We start from the raw sequence: 22,060 nt of genomic DNA on the forward strand, positions 1-22,060 counted from the left end.
GCGATCGGCAGTAGGAGGAACTGAACCTGAGGGTTCATCTGGAGCATACCATTGATCTTCCGCTCTGGTACCGTCGACCTTACGGGGGCTGAACGCGCTGAGGCTGCGTGCACGGGCGGTGCCGGGAGAAGAAGAAGGAGGCCACCGCCTTTTTGCCACGCGGCGTGTTTGAGATTGGGTGCTCGAATCCGTTGACATCGGCTTGTTACGAGCCGCATTCGTGCTTTTGACACTTTTCCTCTCGTCCATGAAGCATCACCAAGTACTCTGTGTCCTGTCTTCATGCTGTCCGTATCTTGTCTGCATGTTGTCTAAGGTTTATCTCGCAAGGGTCCCCTTTGAAACCCATAATCCGTAGCTTCCGAGTTAAGAATGGGTTTGAGATTGATTATAACATTGTCGTGCATGCTTGCTTGTGTTGTGTTCCCCGATGTGTCCCCAATAAATCTGGCTGATTCATATGAAGTTGCCGCTTTGGGTTTGTCCGTGCCGTGCTGAGAAACAATTCGCTCGATTGGTATATAAAACCAAAATGGTTACAGACTGGCAGAATTCGCTCGGTCTCTGACAAAACCAGTCTGCAACCGGGGGCTATTTCACCAGCTGGCAAGGCACAGGTGTATCTTGGTATCGTGATCTGAGGCGCGTAACCCGAGAATTGTGCCGAACAAGCCGGCGTTATAACCCCGGAGACGGCGGTGCTGTGAAGTGACGTCCGAATCCTTAACACTTGGGTCAAGAGTCGGGTGCGAATCCCGCCACCGCTGAATCCGCAACAATATATATATATATATATATATATATATATATATATATATATATATATATATATATATATATATATATATATATATATATATATATATATATATTGTTACGGTTGTGGAAATTCACAGATCACCATTCAGGTTCCCCGAAGATCAGTTATGTCGATAAGTGTGTGTTCCAGGTTAGATTTCCCCACCGATGTATAACGGGACTTATTCGTGTGCCGGACTGTGCATCTTCAGTTAGCCGTTATTCTGTCTCTATCTTTTATTTTAACAATAACAACGACAACCCACGGCCGCGTTTTACGGTGATTTTCAACCACGTCCGCGTGAAGCCGGTGATTTGAACCATGTCCGCATGAAGCCGGTGATTTCAACCACGTCCGTGTGCATGCATGACTTGCAAAATGGATCAAAACGGCGAGAGCGGCAGAGCCAGCCGGGGGTGAAGGGTCGAAGGTGAAAGAGCGAGCACCCCCCCCCCCCGAACCCGATAAAAAGCCGTGCTGGAATGCCGAGAAGCCATTTGAGAGTTGGGCTTGAGTTGAGCTGGGCCGTTGGAGAGAGTCTGGAGTTTGTGGCTTGCGCTTGGCGGCGGGAGTGGAGAGACGCCCCGTTCGGAGTTCGGGCAGTTGGTTCACTGGGGGTTCGCTGGCGCAACGAGGAGGCCTGAGGCGAGACCCATTCCCTCCTCCAGCACGTCGTCGGCTTGACCAGGCCACAGTGGAGGCCGGACGACCAAGGGAGCCAGTGGGAGCTCGGAGGTCCGGGCACAGACATCGAGGGTCGCCGAACCAGGACCCAGCGAGTCACCACGAGGGTGGCCAGGTAGCTTGCTAGGTCTCTCGGAACCCCTTCGGTCATCCCGGCTCCGAGCAGTTATAAAGGCTCACAAGTCCGGTTCTTTCTTTCTGGGGTTTTGCATGAAAGTCTGTGGCGCCTTGTCCATAAGTAACGAACTGATTAAGTGCATGATTGTGTACATAACAAATAGACATCAGCTGTAGGTTTTTGCTTGTGTCCTGTCCCATTCCCCCATTCATTGCATATGTGCCTGTATGGAAATAAATACCCCCATTGTTTGAATGTTCACCTGCTCGTTGCGTACCTGCCTACATTAACTTCCATAATTGCATTCGGGATATTAGCTGGCTGATTTATAAGCCAATAAAATGTACATCGATATAAAACCGCTCGGCAATCCCATACGGAACGAGCTGCTTAAGTGGCTCGTTTTCGTGCAGGTCCCGTTGAGGTATAAACTCCTGGCATTTCTGTCCACGTGAATAATTAGGTACCTCGACAATTCGGCGATCGACCCTGTAGCGCGTGGACAGAAGAGTTGGCTGGTTTATGGTCTGTTAAAAACACCCATAGCTGGGTTTCCGCCTTGATCCAGAAGCTGTGACTAGATTGCCATGTTCGGTGGGCGCGTGCGGCCGCAATTGGGCTAAAGGCGGTCGTCCGCATGCTGGAGTGGCGGAAATCTACAAATATATATATATATATATATATATATATATATATATATATATATATATATATATATATATATATATATATATATATATATATTGTTGCGGATTCGCGCCCGCCGGTGTGTGGACGGCCACGTAACTCGAATCGCGGCACGTCGCCCACCGGACGGACAATCCAGTCGTGACCCTCTCGGACTAACGCCGAGAAACAGTCACGGGTGGACCTTTCGGTCTCACCACGATCGTGCCAATCGGCCCCCGCGTGGGATAGGGTTGCTCGCCAAATTCGACCTACCTAAGTACCCACACGGAGGGTAGACCGGGCGATCGCACCTCGCCGCAGGTCGACTTCGGACACGGGCCACTTTAAGCGACCCGTTCCGTACTATCGGGATAACCGAGCGGTGTTATTCGTCGGCCTCGACGGTTCGATTAATTATCGGGCGTTTTAGCCCACGACCAACCCTTTACGTGAAGCAAGATGGAGATTCAATGAAAGAAAAGACGAAGCGAAGCGGGAAAACAGTTCAACAATAAGCACATTTATTTCGCGATGAACGGAAAGCACACATATACAATTCCACCAAAAGCACATGTAAAAGAAGAAGACAATGCAATACTACACAAAAAGCAAATGCAACAATGCAGATCTATCCAACTACCGGGCACACGGCAACACTTATACAATTTTACTTCACAGACGGCGCCGACAACACATATTCCCAAAGCAAAAGAAAAGAGAACCATCCTCCAGGATGAGGGGGGTAGGCGGGCCTGGGGCCGAGACCGTGTCGGGCCTACCCGTCTGATGATGGGACGCGGAGCGGCGGTGGTGCCTCAACTCCGCGGGCCTCGCGGACAGTGTCTGGTAGGGGGTGGGAAGGGGGCCCCCTTTGTCGCACTATCTCAGCGCGGGGGGAAACAGGAGGGGTTGCTGATGCTCGGGGGAAGGAGGATATCACCCTGACTCGGGTCCCGCGGCGAGCGTCTCCTCCTCCACCTCGGTCGCGTTGCTGGCCTCTCCCTGTGCAGCTCCCGGCACCGACGCGAGCACCCCCTCGTCCGCCTTCGCCGCCGTCACCTCTCCACAGCTCCGTCCTCTTCACTCTGACTAGTACCACTTCTTTCCAGCTCCACCGACGACTCTCTTGAACTCCGCACACTTAACTCTCAACTTCCAACTGAACTCTTACTCCACTTGTCTGACGAACGCAGCCGTTTATATAAGCCCCGTGGCTTCGCTCTTTCACCCTTGACCCTTTGCCTCCGACCCTTCACCTCTCTAACTGGCTCCCCATTGGACCGAGGAAAAGTGGGCATGAATGCTTTTTTATCCATGAATTTGCATATAGCGACCGCCCTCCAACGCCCTGGAGGCGGGGCCAAATCGCCCCTCGCTCACCGATTGGACGGAACAAAAGTGGGCGTGAGTCGTTTTTGATCAGTTTTCTGCGGAAAGTCCGTGATGTTTTTGAACACGCTGCTCGGTGCGCGCCCCGCACGAGTCCAGCATCGGCGCCCACGAGTGGCGCGAGATGGTGTGGATGAGATGGTGGCGAGTTGTGACGGTAAAGGTCGTGGCAGTTGTGGTGAAGCGGCGTTGTGGTTGGTGGTTGTTGTTGTGAAGCGGCGTTGTGGTTGGTGGTTGTTGTGAAGGCTGTTGAGACGTGGTTGGTGGTGGTAGTAATGGCGGCTGGTCCAAAATAAAGATAGTAAAAGAAAAACGGCTATCCTGAAGAGTCGCAGCCCGCATGAATGACATTTATTCCCTCTAGACAACGGGTTTGGGCCTAACTACACATATACTTACAGAGATATCTCACCTAAGGGACCTGAATGGTGGTTTGTGAATTTCGTCAACCACAACAATATATATATATATGAAGTAACAAAAATGTGAGTGCAGGTTAGAACTAGAAGGGCACTCGTGAGAGCACATACCTTCCGGCGCGTATTGCCTGATCCACGAGAACATATCAGGTCCAATACATTTTTGAAATGTCATGCTATATATAGTCTTTGGCCCGAGCTCTCAATGGTGACGAATTGCTATGAAAATTAAATAATCATCGTATCTAGATCCGTATTTGGATCTTCACCAAAATCGAATCAATTTGTCCTTGTCACACACACTCAACGTGTCCACCAAGTTTCGTCTGTATCGGTCCACAACTTTTTTGAGATATCGTGCTATATATCGTTTTTGGCCCGATCTCTCAATGGTGAAGAAACACTTTAAAAATTCTAGTAGTCGGATCCTGATCTTCACCAAAATATAATCATTTCGGCCTTGTCACGCACTCAACATGTCCAAGTTTTGTCTGAATCTGTCCATAACTTTTTGAGATATCCTGCTCACAGACGGACAAACAGATATGTGTGAAAACATAACCTTCAGTGGCAGAGGTAACAAAACAAAACTTACATGTCACCTTTAAGGAAACACCAACGTTTCCTTGTGCATATTATCCACAATTCTAAGTGTTTACGAGTGTGCGGTGTTTTGCAGTGATGAATTGGGTGACGATTATGAGGCTGCACGACGGGACACACTAGAGCAATTGGAAGAGTTTGACTGCTCATTGCGGCGCCTTGCCACTGGGGATGTCACCCTAGAGACTGAGCTGGGGGCTATGCGTCTGGTTTGTCCCTCTTCTCTAACTTCCCTGTCATTTTTCACCTGTTGGTACTTGGAGTTTTGCTAAGTATAAACCTAAACCATTTTGTGCAGATGCTTCATCAACTCGTTTCAAATAATGATTTGACTGATGACTTTTCCCACCTTCTACTCCTTCCTTTCTCCACTCGTTCTGACTACCTTCCTACCTCTTCTTCTGCTGTTTCTTTTGTTCTGTTACGTCATGATTCGTTCTCTCTTCTGGTTCCTCCATGATCCTCGACATTGTGTAGAAAAAACATTGCTGGTTTCATTGCTTTGTTTTTGATTAATAATGTACTTGTTGTATTTTAATTATGCAGGTAGTATTTAATATTGTGCGTTATTTTTATGCCTCTGCAGCCAAGGACAGTGGCGTTGTGTTTTCGGGTTGTTCTTGCTGTGCGTGTGTGCGTCTGTCCGGATTATTGTTTTTTGGGGGGTTTTTTTTTGTTACCACAATAACTTGTGACCCATTGAATGGATTTCACCAAAACTTGGTGCAAACATGAACTGTAATACAAGGCTTTACAAGGATACCTCATTTAGCGCTCATGATGCTTTCCGAGAAAAGAGAGTGCTAATCAAAAACGCACTAAAAGGGGTCATTATATAATTGTTTAGATGAAGATGTGTTCCCGACCGATATTTCTTACGCATGAATGGTATACGAGGGCTTCATTGGGGTATTGGTAATAGTGCTAATAATAATATAGATGGTTAACTTATTATTCCATAAATTATAGTAATACTTTTTTATTATAATAACAACAAATATTCTATGAACAAAAACCTAAAATATGTAGAAACTTCAATTTCAAAAAAAAAAAAAATTGCCCTTGCTCCAACTCTGCTCATACGCCTACATGGCAGAGGTGGGACGAGGTTCATCTGCATGCAAAACGAAGGTGCCGTAAACAGCGCTTATTGGCTCAGAGTGTGTGCATACAGTACAAACAATGGTGGGAGGTGTTTTACTCAGAGAGCACTGTGTTTTGGTTTTTATTAAATATATGTATATATAAATGAGGGGCAGTCAATAAGTCACCTTAAAATGGTGATATAAATTTGAGAAGGTGCCTGGCGAGCTCTGCTCATAAATGAGCCCCGGACGAGGGGCCAAACATCAGATCAAAAGAGGCCCTAACGAAATTGAGCCCCCCCTATTGGTCCATAGTGGTCGTAACCACGCCCCGCTAGGCCCCAAAGGCAAAAAACTACTCGGTCACTTGCTAACAGGGCCATGCGTAACAGCTCCGACCTTTACATGGGGCCATGGTTTTTGAAGGCGCTCTCTGGACTCGAACGTGCGCTGGCCTTCATTCAAATGTAGGATTTTGGGGAAAACACTGCACTGCTTATTGGTTCTTAAACGAGTTCCAGCGCATGCTCGTGCTTCGAGTTGTACCCCAAAATAACCTGACCTTTATCTCCTCCGTGTTCTTCAGGCTGTGGTAAGTGTTCGTTGAGTATGTGGCAGCTGAAATGGTTGTAGAGTAGCAGGAGCACGTTGTAGCGGTACATTGTGGCGCTGTGGGGAAGAGGTGAAAGTTCCTTGAAACGAGATTGTGAATAATGGTCGCGTTTGTAATGGAAAATGTAAGCGTGGGTTGTTACAGGGATTTTTGGAAGTCGAATGAAGTGGTTGTGGTGAGCGTGGTATCTTTTGGTGAGGTAAAATTGCGGTTGAGAATTGGTGTGCAGTTTTGAATGGAAAATTGGTGCGCAAATGCAAATGAGGTGCTCGTGGTGTGCTTGTTTGGTTAGTAATAGTCTTTACTGATTTGCATGCGTGATTGCTTGTGTGTTTTGTATGAGAGAAAGATCAGATAAGGTTTGGGAGCATGCGCCAGAGCAGCACATGACTGCGTCCACTTTCCGCCGGTACTCCAGGGGCCTCCGTCTGGCCATCCCCCGGGCAGATGCCTGGCCCATCCCCATCTCCTTGAGATGCCGATCAACCTGCTGCAACTACGAGGCACGTGGTCGGCCCATTGGCCTCCTCCACTCGGGAAACTCCCTCGCTGAGAGAATCTGGTGAGCAGGAAAACGAGCCACATGTCCATACAGCCGCAGCTGACGCTGACTGACTATGCAGGAAGCAAATCTCATTTGAGTCTCTCTCAGCAACCGCTCGTTGGACACAGAGTCTGACCAGTGATAGCCAAGGATTCTCCAAAGAGACCTGGCACTAAAGGAATTAAGTCTCCATCTGAGATCCTTGGTCAGAGTCCAAGTCTCGCATCCATATAGCAAGACTGGAAGCACCAAGGACCTAAACACTTGGAATTTCGTCCTCCTGCACAGGTACCGGCAGCGCCACACCCCATTATCCAGTGAATCCATGACTCCCCAGGCCCGACCCAGACGTCTATTGACCTCTGACTCACAGCCAGCAGACATGAATATCACTACCAAGGTAAGTGAATCTCTCCAGGACCTCAATATCCTTACCACAAACAGGCACAGATGGGACAACAGCATCCAAGATGTCATTGAAAGCCTGGATCTCAGTTTTCACCCAGGAAACCCGTAATCACGGCGGCCCCGACTCCTCATTCAGCACCTCGAGGGCCCCCAAAAGGATATCTAAAGTCTCCGCAAAGATGACTGCATCATCTGTGAAATCAAGGTCAGAGGTCTTGAAATTCCCAAACAATGCACCGCAGCTTGATCTCTCTGACATCTTCCCTAGAATCCAGTGCATACAAGTGCTGAAAAGTGTGGGGGCCAGTACACACCCTGACGAACTCCAGTAAAAACTGGAAATAAGTCAGAGATGGTACACCACATCTCACACCACTCAGTACCAGAGTAGAGTTCAGACATCAGATCGATCAGCTTTGGTGGCACCCCACGAAGACCGAGAATCCTCCAGAGGGCATCCCGATTCACTGAATCGAACGCTTTACAGATCAACATAAGCTGCAAGCAGCCCCTGCCGAAACTCTCGTCTGCATTCGGTGAGGACCCGAAGAGCAAGGATACGGTCAATCGTTGACCTATTTGGTGTAAAGACTGACTGCTCTGGACGCTGGTGCTCAAGAAGATGGTGGCGAACCCCATCAAGAATTATCCGAGCAAAGACCTTGCCTGGCACTGAGAGCAGCGTCACCCCTCGGTAGTTGTTGCAGTCTTGGCGATCACGCTTCCCTTTCCAGAGAGGGACAACAAGGCCCCTCTTCCAGTCAGTTGGGATGATACCTGTGTTTCAGACAGAGCACAAAACTGCATGCAACGACACGAGTGCAGCATTTCTACCAGCCTTGAGAAGTCCAGCATGGATGCAACAGATCGCTGGAGCTTTACCCTATTTGAACCAGTTCACCACAGCCTGTGTTTCCACAAGCGAAGGTGGACCACAGTTGATTGGAGGGTCAGCAACAGGGATTGTAACACCCCTGACGTCCAACTCGACAGCTGGTGGATCAGCCTGGTACAATCCGCTCAAAGTAACCGGCCCAGCGGGCCTTCACTTCGGACTCCTCTGTCAAGAGCCCACCACCCTCTGCTCTAACTGCAGTACACCGAGGGATGGGCTTGGATGAACGCAATGCGCGAATTCCCCTGTAAGCAGGATGAGAATCACTTGACCACAGGTGATGCTCCACCTCCTCACAGATTCCTCGCACATGGGCCTTCTTGTCCACCCTGAGCACATGCACAGTTTTATGCTTCAGCTCCCTGAACAGCTCAGCTCTGCCATTCAGCCTGGCCCTGCGAATCTGGTCAATGGTATCCAGTGTCCCTTGAGAGACAAAATTCTTCTTTGCCCTGCGGTGAGTTCCAAGACATCCACCGGCAACATCAAGGAAGGTGGTCTTGAAGGCACTCCACAACTCTTCAGGACCTCCGAAAGCACCCAGACTCCTCAAATCTCTACTCAGCTTGTTCGCAAACTCCTCAGCTACCCTCTGATCCTTGAGCTTGCCAACATCCAGCCTAGGCTGGGATGGTACCATTCTCCTGGACTTAAGGTGCAACTTAAGAGTTGCTACAACAAGCCGGTGGTCAGTATTTAGGAACTGAGCACTCCGGTAGACCCTCAGTTCTGGATCATCCTCCAACAACCATCAACGAGGACATGGTCAATCTCCTTTGCCACACCGCCAGCGTTGGAATACCAAGTCCAGCGATGAGCTTGTAGGTGCTGAAACCATGAAACCGCCACCCTAAGTCCATGACTTCTTGCAAAGTCAAGGAACTTAGTGCTATTCTGGTTCATAGTTCCTGACCCACAGGGACCAACACACATCTCATAATCATCCCTATCAGTTCCAGTCGATGCATTGAAATCCCCCAAGACTAGAAGTGTATCTCGTCTGGGGCACTGATCAACCACAGACTCGAGTGTGGCCTAGAATGCATCCTTCACAGTGAGATCACTTGCCTCAGTCGGAGCATAAACAGAGACCAGGGAAATGACACCTAAGGAGTGACAAATCCTTAATCTCACAATACGCTCGTTGACCGGTGTTACCTCAATTATCATTGGGGTCAGCTTATTGGACACAGCTACAGCAACTCCTTGGGTATGGTAACCATCAGAGCGACCAGACCAATAGTAGGTGTAACCACCCACCATTATCTCGCCGCAATCTGGTCTCTGAACCTCAGAGAGAGCTGCAATACCGATGTCCAAACGCTTCAGCTCAGATGATAACAGAGACAGGTGATCATCCTCTCTTAGGGATAGGACATTCCAGGCACCCACCCGAAGGGACCGCCTCAGGTTAACCCAAGGAGACCGCCGTCTGGTGGACGACACCTCAGCACCACTCCGACACACTCTCCAACAATCTGACCCAGGAATGTTACCCCTTGGTTTCCCTCCTATCATCAAAGATTGGGGGTCCCGAAGGCTTTGCCCCAATCCCGTCATCCGGTGAGCTGCACTGCGAAGGGAAGCTGCACAGGAGGTACTCCCACGGAGTGGGTTTTCAGATTTTTTTTGCGATTTTGTGTTTTGCGGAATGAAGGGTTTTACAGTGGCCGGAGTGCAAATCCTGCCACCAACCTCCTAATAAAAAGTAACCCAACTGCAGGAGGACGTCCGCAGACACAGTTGGGCACTAGATATGGATGGCCGTTGGCTCACAATGAGCTCCTCCGCCCTTTGACAGGTTTTGTTTTTAATCCTGCTGGGTGTCCATATCCAAACACCCTCCTCACCAGAAAACCTGGTTGGGGAGACGGTTTCGTCGCCGACAACCCGACCATGGAACAGGTTCGTACAGGTTTACATGAAACCTGTGGCAAGTCACAGATCTAATCTGGCCTGACCTGACTGAGAGAAAGGGGTGTATCAAAAGAGTGGAAGAACAGCAAGGGTTGAAGATTAAAGAGGTCAAAGAAGTCTCACTGAAGGAGTCCCATGCAATGCATCTTCCTCCTTTACCCACTACACATATGGAAAGGACTAACTAATACACATACTATTGAAATAACTGCCTTGGGATCGCTGCATGTCGTGTACTTGTGTCTTGGAGGCATGTGGTTTTACAGAACCGCAGCAATATTTCAAAGGCCTTGAATATGAAGTGGCAGGCATATAGTACCACCAAGTCTCGAAATAGATCAGGCCATTCCTCCAAACTGGATGACCAAGCAAGGAGGAGACTGATCAGAGAAGCCACCAAGAGGCCATTGACAACTTTGAAAGTGCTATATGCCTTTATGGCAAAGACTGGTTACTGTGTACAATGTACATGTGACAACAATATCCCAAGCATTCCACAAGTCTGGCCTGTATGAGAGGGTGGCAGGAAGGAAGCCAGTCTCAAAAAGGCTCGCCTTGAGTCCATTTTAGATATGCATAAAGACACTCCGGAGATTCTGAAGCCATGCGACAAAATGTTTTGTGGTCTGACAAAACCAGTATGGAACGTTTTGGCCTAAATTCAAAACGTTACGTTTGGCACAAACCCAACACAGCACATCACCCAAAGAACACCCTCCCTACTGTGAAGCATGGTGGTGGCAGCATCATATTATGGGGATATTTCTCATCGGCAAGGACTGGGGCACTTGTCAGGATAGAAGGGAAAATTGATGAAGCAAAATACAGAAACATCCTAGAGGAAAACCTGCTGGCCTTTGCAAGAAAGCTGCAAGTCAGAGGAAGTTCACCTTGCAGCATGACAACGACCCGAAACACAGAGCCAAAGCCACACTGGAGTGGCTAAGGAACAAAAAGATAAATGTCCTTGTGTAGCCCAGACAGAGCCCTGACCGAAATCCAATCGAAAAACTGTGGCATGACTTGAAGATTGCTGTCCATCAGCGCTCTCCACACAGCTTGACTGAGCTTGAATAGTTTTGTACATAAGAATGGGCAAATGTTGCTCAATCAAGGTGTGCAAAGTTGGTAGATACTTTGCATACCTTGATTGACTCACAACTGTAATTGCACACCTTGATTGACTATCCCAACAGACTCACAGCTGTAATTGCTGTCAAAGATGCTTCCACCATGTATTAACTCAGGGGGGTGGACACTTATCCAACCAAGATATTGTAGTTTTGTATTTTAAATTAATTTTCTGAAATTTATTGAATTTGTTTTTCATTTGGAAGTTGTGGGTTACGATGTGTAAATAAAGGTGGAAAAAGGCTCATTTAACGCAATTTAATTCCAGGCTATAAGGCAACAAAAGGTGAAAATTTTGAAAGGGGGTGTGGACTTTCTGTAGGTACTGTATGTTGTTACGGATTTGGGGTTCGAGGCTCGCCAGAAGGGGAGGCACTCTGGTCCCTCTGCGAAATCAAGGTCACGATCTCAAACCAACACCAGGCATAATGATCTGTAGACACCAATATATATATATATATATATATATATATATATATATATATATATGTATATATATATATATATGTGTATATATATATATATATATATATATATATATATATATATATATATATTGCTTTTCCATGAGCTTCAGCCTGCGACCAGGGTTGCGTCAGGAAGGGCATCCGGCATAAAATCTATGCCAAATCACTATGCGGATCATAACGGATGATCCGCTGTGGCGACCCCGAACGGGAGCAGCCGAAAGACTAACAACAACATGAGCTTCAACCTCTGTAGATAAAAATTAATGTTTGTTCCAAGCATATAACTACTATTTTTTGTCATATTGCTTTTATCATGATGTTTGTTCCACCTTTTACGTTGAGTGTTTTCTGTGATGTTGTCAACCAATGGTGTACTCATGATGGTATCATGGGAATTGTGTTGCTTTCAGCTACCAAATTGAGATTGTGAGTTGTGACCCCAACATTGCTGTGCTGATACATGTACCTGCAGGCAATCCAAGCTGCAGTGAGTGAGGCATTTCACACGCCAGAAGTGATCCGCCTTTTTGCCAAGCAACAGCCCAGAGATTTGAGGGCAAGGCTAGCTCAGGTAACATGCCTCTTTTGGGATACACCCAACCTTGATAGTCCACACCCAACCGGAGAATCCATCAAACCAGGTTTTTGTTGCATCACTGATCACGCAAATTTAATCACATGAAAAATAAAACAATATATATATATATATATATATATATATAAGTATTCCCCTCCCACGCCCCCACCCTTTTCTCTTGGCCACTGACATAGTTGGAGCGGGATGGGAAGCCTGGAGCTCCAGAGATGGTGAGACAGAAGGCAGAAATCTTGGCAGCACTTCGTAGCCTTGGTGAAACAGTAAGTTGGAGTTTGTTGGATTGGAATAAAAGAGTCAATGTGGGAAAAACAAACTAAAGCTGGGGTGTAATTGATAGATATCACGTCTCTCCAACCATGTTATCGCTCACATGTCTATAACATTGTACTATTATGAGAAGAAATGACGAAGACCTGAATTTCTTCCCTCGACTTCATTATCTTGGGTGGAAAAAAAAAAAAAATAATAATAATAATAAAGGAAATTATTTTCTTCAAAAGCGAACAATGGTGTCAAACAAAACCTGAGGGGCTTTAACACTTTTCTGAACACCATTTCCATTTGGTGTAAAACGAAATCGGCTTGGGGGTGTTGGAGTACGAGTAGGTGTGGGAGAATTGGGAGCCACCAGGTACTAACTTCTCCATCTAGGAAATGTGAAAGCAGAGAGAGCCTTGCACACACTTCCCAACCTTCAAAACATTAATCATCTCTGGCTTTTGTCATTTGTACCTTACCTCTGATGTGGATTTTTTAAAACCCACCTTGTTGTGATCGTTGTCCTCCTGAAGGATTCTAACTGGCCGATTGTGGAATCCTATTTGACTTCAGACAGAGTTTAACGTTTGTCCGATTTGATTATAAAATCCTTCAAAAACCCTATCGACACTGATAACCGATGTCCACACAAGTCCTTCCTTGTGAAATAATTTATTTCCTTATTATACACCATACACTTCTCACCCTTGTACAATGAACTTACAAATCCCCATTTGATTGCAATATTATTTGGTTCTATTTCATTTATTCTTACTTTAGTTAACAGTTAGACCAACCCGATTCAATTCACTTCCACATTACATCAGAGTTTTATTCTAACTTGGTACTTGGTCAGTTCCAAGGAGTACAAGCCACTGAGAAACTATACTTCCTCACGTGCTTGCACTGAAAACAATTTTAGATTTCAAAGCATTTTATACTTTCGTGAGAGAGAGGTTGGGGGATATTCACCCAGACTGTAGACGTGTCCTTTAGACGAAAAGCCACTTCGTACATTTCTAAGCAAAGGTTCATTTATCAGCTCGGTCACTCTGCTCCAGAACAACACATTTCTTATCATTTAGGGCAAAAGTCTTTTGGCCAGAAATGACAGCCAATTCAACTTGCAGCATAAAAGTTACATTTCTGAAACTCCATTTGTTGCAATTTAAAATACATTAATATCAATTTTTCCCCCACACCTCACAAGCTGAACTTGAGTTCTGTCCACTTGTATGACTATTCTTCCATTCCCCTTTTTACCCTGCACGCGCAAAGTGAAGGTTGGGGTTAAGCAATTTGTTCACTTTGTCTGTTTGTCCACATACGTCAGTTAATGATCGAGGAACGACTTGGTTTCAATTGAATGTTATATTTTGAACACTAATTGGAAAACAAACCTGCAGTTTAGCAGTACTTTGACTCTGTATTTGTCCTTATCGCACATGCGCAGAGAGGAGTGAGATAATCTTTTTACTCTGCCTGTCTGACAGTCAAACAAATTTGAAAATCATTCCATACTGGAAATTTACTGTTTTTAGGGACGTCATAAAGGACACAAACAACAGGGATGAAAAACTCGTGTAACTTGTTAAATAAGGTGGTGTAAAAGACGCTGCGCCAACGGTGGTATACTTCTGCAATCTTTGTTTTTTTTTTTCTTTTTTCCAACAACCTTTAAAATCCTTAATTTATTCCAATTTAATTATATACTTGAACACTGTCGAACACAAATTTCCTTATTGGCACTTTCAAGACCCTTTTGTTTTTCGGACTCGTACTGTTGGACCCCAACGTTCGCGGGGTATACATTCCTGAAAAATGCCACAAATTTTGGGGTCCACGAATGTCAGGGCATTATTTCTTTTTGTTGTTGTTGTTGTTGTTGTTGTTGTTGTTGTTGTTGTTCATGGTCTAGGCTCATGGAAGAGCGATGACATGGAACAAATCAGGACACAACATAACAAAGAGAACAGCAGGGAGGAGGAAGAGAGAATAGACTGAGACAGACAAACAATGGATGCAGTTAACGATGAGTAAGGGAAAATGCAAAAGTTGGACATTATGGATACATAAGCAAAATTGTCTTTGAACAATTTGTCATTTTGTAAAGGTCTGAGGAGAGGGAAGAGGCTGCTGCCTGTCTGTCATGAGGATGAGGAATTTTGCGGCAGAGAGTTGTGTCATCGGCAAAGAGACAAAGAGGATTTTCCAGAGAGTCGGTGAGATCACTGATGAAGATTAAAGATATGGGGCCTAGAACACTGCCTTTGGGTACTCCAGCGTTGACAGGAAGAGGAGATGAAAGGGTTCCATTGAGAGCCACACGTTGACGACGAGAGAGGAGGAAGTCAGTAATCCAAGAGTGGAGTTGGCCTTGGATTATATAGGCAGACAGTTTGGAGAACAAGGCAGGATGCCAGACTATACCAAATGCTCGAGATATGTCCAGAAAGACGGGCCTTATCTCGTGTCTGATATTGCGGGTCTCCATCCATTGGATGAATCTGCATAAGGGAGAGCAGTTTTTTGTGGAAGAATACCCAGGCTGAATTAAGAATACCCAGGTGGATGTAGGAGACCAGTCCTGAAGTGTGAATAATAAAAAATAAAAAACCGTGAATACGTGAAGCGCAAATGTAGAAGCAGGGCACACTTTATGACCCATGAATGTTGATGTCCGACAGTACTTGGACAAAATATTACACCATTTTACATCATCTCGATCGATCATTGCCTTGTGTTGATGAAATTGTGCACACTTTCATGTGTGGCTTGTAATTGATGTGAAGTAGCATTTTGAACACTAATTGGAAAACGAACCTGTAGTTCAGCAGTACTTTGGCTGTGAATTTGTCCCAATTGCAAGGCAATGATTGGTTTTCATTGGGGTTGGAAACCTGCGATTTGACTTTTGTTTTTTTTCCAATCATCATCATCATCATCATCAGCTATTTTCAGTCTACAGCTGGAGGAAAGCCTCAACATGTTGATGGCATGTTGCTCTGTCTCTTGCTCTGTTTTCCAATTAACTCTTCCCCAATATTTGTCAATTTCATCCCTCTATCTTAGACATGGCCTTCCCCTGTTGCCGTCCATAGGTCTCCATGCTGTTACTATTGTTATTTTTCCAATACTTTGTCATGAATTACCATAAATGTGTTTTGAAATCCCATTTCTCGATTATGAGGATGTATATCAGCCTGAAAGGATCGAATAATTACACCATGTTGCTTTATCAAGGACTATTATATGAATAAAGAGAAAGTTTTGATTGAAATCTGTCCACATGCTATTAACACACCTCGTTGAGGATCACCTCAGAGGAAAGTCATAGTGTGCATGTGATGAGCTGCAAACCCATGCCTGGCAATATTCATGAATTATTGAAAAGACCATCATTAAGCCTTTGCAGTTGTGTGTGCATGAGCACACAATTTTTTTTTTTTTGTGATTCAACCCACCCATGGAGTTCACAGCACTTTGACTCGTTCAGCCATTAACATTTCCAGCTCGCTGTGTTGTTGTTCATTAGTCAGTTCTGCTCGAACAGGCCCGTGCCAGAGATAGCCGATCGATCTCCCGAGAACAACCCGAAGATACCTCACATCAAAGATGTTGCTTGCGTCATGTCCATCCCAGTAAGGTTTCATGTGCCGCTTCCAAGCTGTTGATATCCTCGCAGAAATGAGTTTTCGTGTGTCTCCTCATGATGATTACACCGGAAGCTTTGATTTTTTTTTTCTGAAACATACTCTGACTTTTTGTGTTCATAATATGCAACGTTTTCTACAAACATTGTAAAATTTTGCCCTGCCAATCCCCCACCACCCATCTTCTGCCTTGTATGATAAAATTTGCTCTCCTGCCTTCCCGTTATTCCTACTCATTCGAATCTTCATTACTAATAGGGTGTGTCTGTGTCTGTGTCCCACTTTATTATATAGGGTTCCTGCTGTCATAAATAATAAAATTGTTACTAATGGAAGGACAACAATCGATTTGCTTGGAGCAAAAAATTAAAAGTTGAAAAACATCGTCTCCGTTTAATGACAAAAATGCCTTTCAGCAGGAGACGGGGCTGAATGTCCTGTAATTGTTCCAACGGTGCCATTTTTATTCTTCTACCACAGCAGGAACCCTTTGGAATAAAGCGTGATGGACATGGAAGGAGCACACATAATTATATATAGTGTTACAGCCGTCGGCTCAGGCCAGTTGCTAAGTCCAAATCCCGATGAACCACGTCAAATTTGTCACGAAGGCCAACTGATTCAGTCATTCCGAGTCGGATCACAGGCCTGTTTGCCACGATACCTTATGCCAATCTATGTGTCACGCTGATCGGTGCCCTGCACCCGTTACTCAAATGGCGACCGGACGAAATCTCCAGATGCATGCACGGTCCACCTGCTGGGCACCATCCGCACAAACTCAATCTGTCCTTTAACGGATGTGTATAATTCTAATAGCGATCAGTGACACTCAAATTCACCCAGAGACCAAGTGGGTTTAGTCTATTGAACACACGGGGCAGGAATACAAAAAAAAAGCAATATAGTTTGAAAATCGCCATCTCCCCCCCCCCCCCCCCAAATACCCCATATCCCCCCCTCTCGAAACCAATCTTTACTCAGTGCTTTGGCACCTTTTTCCGTCATGGCGACGCTCCAACCTAAACCCACCGCTTGATGGCCTATCGAACGCTTTCAAAGCGCATTTAGGACAGATTACAAAGGTAACAACATTAAAAAGGGTATGAAGGGACAGTGGTTTTTACACATACACATACACATGGGGAAGGGTGACAACAGCCTTTTCTCCAGAAATGACCAATATTCTATATCGCAACAAAATTACCTCCTGCTTATTCAAATACATGCAACATGGGAAATAACTATGGTGATATAATGCAAACTTAGCCCCGATAAGGCATTCCCACAACAATAGGAATACTTCTGGAAGCAATATAAAAGTACGGTGCACAGAAGGAACACAAACTACGACTATCATCATTTGTAAAATAACCTTTTTTCAGGTGTTTTACTTCATTTTACATCCTCATTGAGACTCACAGATAGACAGACGTGCAATATTTTTGTGAAGTGCAACATGCTGTCTTTTGATTAAACCCACTGGCGAAGCGGCGTGTCTTGTATATTGGTGCCATTTAAGTGTGACCAGAAGAAGCCCCCGACACGCTCGCTACTCCAAATTTAACAACTCCACTCCCTTGGTTTAATGTCCGGAACTTGATCAAACATTCTGATGCGTGTACCATTTTCAGCTCTCGAGTCATGAAGAGGAATTCCTCTTGGCTAACGCAAGCTCCGCACTGAGCCAGTTTGAGGCGATCTCGGGGGAACAAGGTAAGAAAGGGATTATTGTTGATTTTGTTGTTGTTTTTGTTGTTTCTGTAACTGAGAAAGCACCTAAAAGCCTCTCAAGCTCTCTTTGGTACTTTGTTACTGAGGTTGTTGGTAATATCTGTAGTTACAATATTGGCTCCAAGAGTTTTCTTCTTTCTGGAAGCATGGAAAGCGATATTTTCTGGAAGAATAGTCATAATTTAAACTGGGCAGTTCCATCATTTGTGAGATCAGCAGAGACACTACCTTGCCATTACAGGTCATGGGACACCCTTTTTCACTCGTGAGAATTACCAGCACGAGTCCGATTTGCATAACTGCAAGTGCCGTGAAAAGTATGCGGTGTAAGTCATCCCTGAGGAAGACTTTTGTGGAGTTCCAACATGAAGAATGACTGTCGCCTGTTGGTTAGTGTGTGACTATTTCAGTCAGCCTAACCATACCTAAATCAGCCGTGGGGAATAGCTTAGCAAAAATGGTAAATTAGAGTTAATACGAATTATGACCATTGATCTGAAAGACTGTTTTTTTGTTGTTGTTTTTTTTTTAATCACCTTTAGGTAATTGAATTTTGGATTGTTAAACAAAGCAGAAGAGTTTTTTTTTTGTTTTGTTTTTGTTTGTTTCATCATATCACCATGATGTGAGGAGAGAGTAGGGGGAAGTGCTTAGGATTCTTGTATTCTATGGAATAACGCAGAAGAGAAGTTGCACACAGGTATTTAATTGTGGACCCAATACGGCATTGATGACACGGTCCAGTAACTAGGTATTGTGAGTAGTGCTTGCATGCGTATTTGTTTGTGTTAGAATCCAAGAACACATTGTTCAAGTTATGATGACTGTCTGTCTAATATTATGGAAGCTTGACAAAGGCCACAAATTCTAAAACTAACAGGAGGATGCATTATGTTAGGAATGGTGGAAAGTCCATATAGACCTCAGAAAAATAAATAAATTATTATTTTTTTTCAAGACACGAAACCCCAATCTCGAGACTCATCACAGTGCCGTATTCTTAACTTTGTGCTGAGGCCACAATCAAGGGGAAATACAAGGATAGAAAGATGATGATGGTGGAGGAAGGCAAATGAACAAAGTTTTAAAAAGGCCACAAATATGGTGTAAGAGTAACTGGAGGGGGGACGAGGTGAAAGTACCGGGCTGAGCGCGGCAGTGCTTCGTGGAAACCTGACTTGCCACAATGTCCTCTGCATCCTCGGAGATGCCTGGCGACTCAGGCTGCACACTTTGTCTCTCCCTTTTCTGACCTCTTCTGTTCTGCCATGTGTTTTAATTGTAATAGATAGTGAATCTGGTGGAGTTTTAACCATAAGAGGGCTGAAGGGAAAGTATCTGTGTGTGGGCCTCTGCGCCTATCCAATTAATGTGCGATCCAGCACATCTGTGTCCTACTTGACACAAGCACACCGTACTGCAACCCTCCACTATTTTTGTGAATACGTGTTCAGAACGTTACTTGGCTTCACCATGCATCTTATTCCTTAATAATTTGGAATTGTACGTCCCTTTTTTAATTTAACCTCTGCCATCGAAGATGGATGGAGGTTACTGTTTTCACCCCTTTCTGTTTGTTTGTTTGTTTGTTTGTTTGTGAACAGTATTACGGAAAAACTCCTCGACGGATTTCGACGAAACTTGGTGGGGGGGGGTTAGATCTGGTTCAAGGATCATGCCATTAGATTTTGGACTTTGTCCAAAATCCAATATGGCCGCTATAGCGGCCAATTTGAAAAAATATTTGCATTTTTTTTTTTTTGCATTTCTACATGTTTTAAGTGATTTCCAACCCCCCCTCAAAATTGTTAGAGAAAAAAAAAATTGCTAATTTTTTTTCAACAAAATTTCGATTTTTTTTTTTTGCATTTCTACGTTATAAGTGATTTCCAACAAAAAACATGCCAAAATTATAATTGCGGCTGATTTTGGAACTTCAAGTGGATATACCCAGGTAAAATCAATTTCTGTCTCAAGGAATCTAGTTATGAAGAATGAATTGAGTATGTAAAAGTTTAAAGTAAAAGGGAAAGTTGCAAACTATAACTCTGTGAGCACTGTTGACGTCAAATTGAATGAATAAGATATCAGGTTCACTTGAGTGACCCAGCAGTATTGGCGGCGGAGGTTTTGCACTCGACCGAGTGCTCCCCCTCTAGTTTTCCTTTGTTTTTATCTCGTTATCTCCTTTCACTTTCCCACAAAGGTTCGTTGTCTTTTTTTTTGTAATCCAATTCATTTTCAAGTGGTCGGGCAACACCTATCGTTCCTCATGTGAAATTACCAGTCGGCATGGTGGTGTAAGGAGAGGTGTTTTTGGAATGATTATCGACGCCATATTTCTTGCTTGGGATGTTGAAGAGGTGCATTTCTTTTTTTCTTCTTCTTCTTCTGACGTCGATGCTTTTTCCCCATAGGCTCAGCTGATAAAATCCTTGCCCTAGCCAGCCGCAGTGCACACTCGAAGTAACCTGTGCTGCGTGTGAAGTTTAACGTTCACCACCTCCGCCAGTTGAATATGGAAGGGTGGAAGAATCGGAAAGATGGATGAACAAGAAAGTGTTGCCTCCAACACCTGTATGCTATCAGCATAACTACAACCTTGAACCCTTTTCAGCGATTGAAAGGGAATTTCTGGTTTTAGCGTGAATGTGCTTGGTCATCTCTTTCATTTCCCAATCGATGGAAGTAGGTCGCGAATTGTGACTAATTTGGAACACGGATTCAGGTCGTTGGGAAAATAGAGTACTGCATGTGTAATATCTGAAAACAAAAGTTTTCCTAATCATTAGTTCATTACCTACGCTTTCAGTGTCTTTGTCGATGTCGGGTTTTGTGAAAGTTTGCAACCAAATGTGTGAATTCAAAATGTTGAGCTTGTACTTCAGCAGAGAAATTTGTTCTTTGCACTTTTTATACTGACAGTATATTCTTATTCTTCTCCTTCTTCTTCTTCTTCTTCTTCTTCTTCTTCTTCTTCTTCTTCTTCTTCTTCTTCTTCTTCTTCTTCTTCGTCGATGTACATGCTGTATGATAGTTTTCTACGTGGTGCTTTGCTTTGATTGCAGTGTTTGCAAAGTTTCACGATTCGGATAATAATTACCATTTTCTCCATTCGATCCAAGTTATTGGAGGAATTGTTTGTGTTTAAATGGAAGATAAGTTAATTGTTCTCTGTATTTCTTCTCGGTTATTACATGTGAAATAATTTAATAAAGCAAACTAGTTTTGGTCATCAATGCTTCACAAACTTTAACTATTTAATACCATGTACAATTTACATTGCTATTTCTCCTGCAGGGACTTTTTGGTGGGGTTTGGGGGTGGAGGAAGGGATGTCATAATTTGAATCGCTTGGTTGTATTTTATTTACGTTTTATTTGACAACTACATCAATGTGGTCATATGCCAGCTTAGCTGCCAGGGCAGCTATCATTTCTTGGAAGCGCGACTGTGTCACTGATGCAGTGCCACTCTACCAGTACACATACTGGAACTGGTACTCATTTCGCCGACCTCGGAAGGATGACAGGCTGCGTCAACCCCCTGGTGTATTAATTCAGCAGCTGACAGGGCTTGAACTCAGGACCCTAGGATCCAAAGCCGCCACCCGAACCACTGAGCCAACACCAGGCTCAACTAAATCAATAATGCATCTTGTATATGAACTAAAAGGGTGTTTTATTGGATTTGTAGGTTTCAATGTAAACTCAGGTGTTTGTGTGATTTAGTTTAGTGTATTAAGCTAGTTCATGATGAATGAACTAACTGTTCCTTTTTGTACAAAGATAACTTAAAATTATCTTTGCTAAATGTTGTGATGCTCTCCTTTCGATCTAGTCTTCGGTTACATTTGGTGGACCGTCCCTTTGCTTCTCCCACTTGCTGTGTTCGTGTGGTGAGCATTATTCTTTGTCAACAAATTTGAACATGAACATTGTTTCTTCTAAAATTAAACAAGATGAAAGATGGAAAAACTTTTTGATTATCTAGCCGGAGGATTTCGAGGTGAAGCTATGATAAAGAACTCTGGTTTGAGTTTATGGTCAACTTAACTGTGCACGGTTCTTCCT

At 44.5% G+C, this 22,060-nt stretch overlaps 1 protein-coding gene across 5 annotated transcripts in view; it reads left to right on the forward strand.

Moving 5' to 3' along the window:
• Positions 1-21,222, forward strand: part of LZIC (leucine zipper and CTNNBIP1 domain containing) — a 25,200-nt gene extending 3,978 nt beyond the window's left edge. For 3 of the 5 annotated variants that reach the window (XM_085848783.1, XM_085848781.1, XM_085848784.1), the window contains exons 3-8: positions 4,758-4,890; positions 12,217-12,315; positions 12,516-12,602; positions 17,888-17,969; positions 18,229-18,313; positions 20,405-21,222. In XM_085848783.1, coding sequence (XP_085704909.1) covers positions 4,758-4,890; positions 12,217-12,315; positions 12,516-12,602; positions 17,888-17,969; positions 18,229-18,313; positions 20,405-20,414 — 496 coding nt within the window. In that variant the 3' untranslated portion in view covers positions 20,415-21,222. Of the gene's footprint in view, positions 1-4,757; positions 4,891-12,216; positions 12,316-12,515; positions 12,603-17,887; positions 17,970-18,228; positions 18,377-20,404 lie in introns of all 5 variants that reach the window. The other 2 variants (XR_015049989.1, XM_085848782.1) reach the window with 2 other exon arrangements.
• Positions 21,223-22,060: the final 838 nt, after the last annotated feature.

Source organism: Eptatretus burgeri, chromosome 12 (genome assembly GCF_056783735.1).
Source record: "Eptatretus burgeri isolate ZD-2024b chromosome 12, Ebu_testis_v1, whole genome shotgun sequence".
Classification (NCBI taxonomy): Eukaryota; Metazoa; Chordata; class Myxini; order Myxiniformes; family Myxinidae; genus Eptatretus; species Eptatretus burgeri.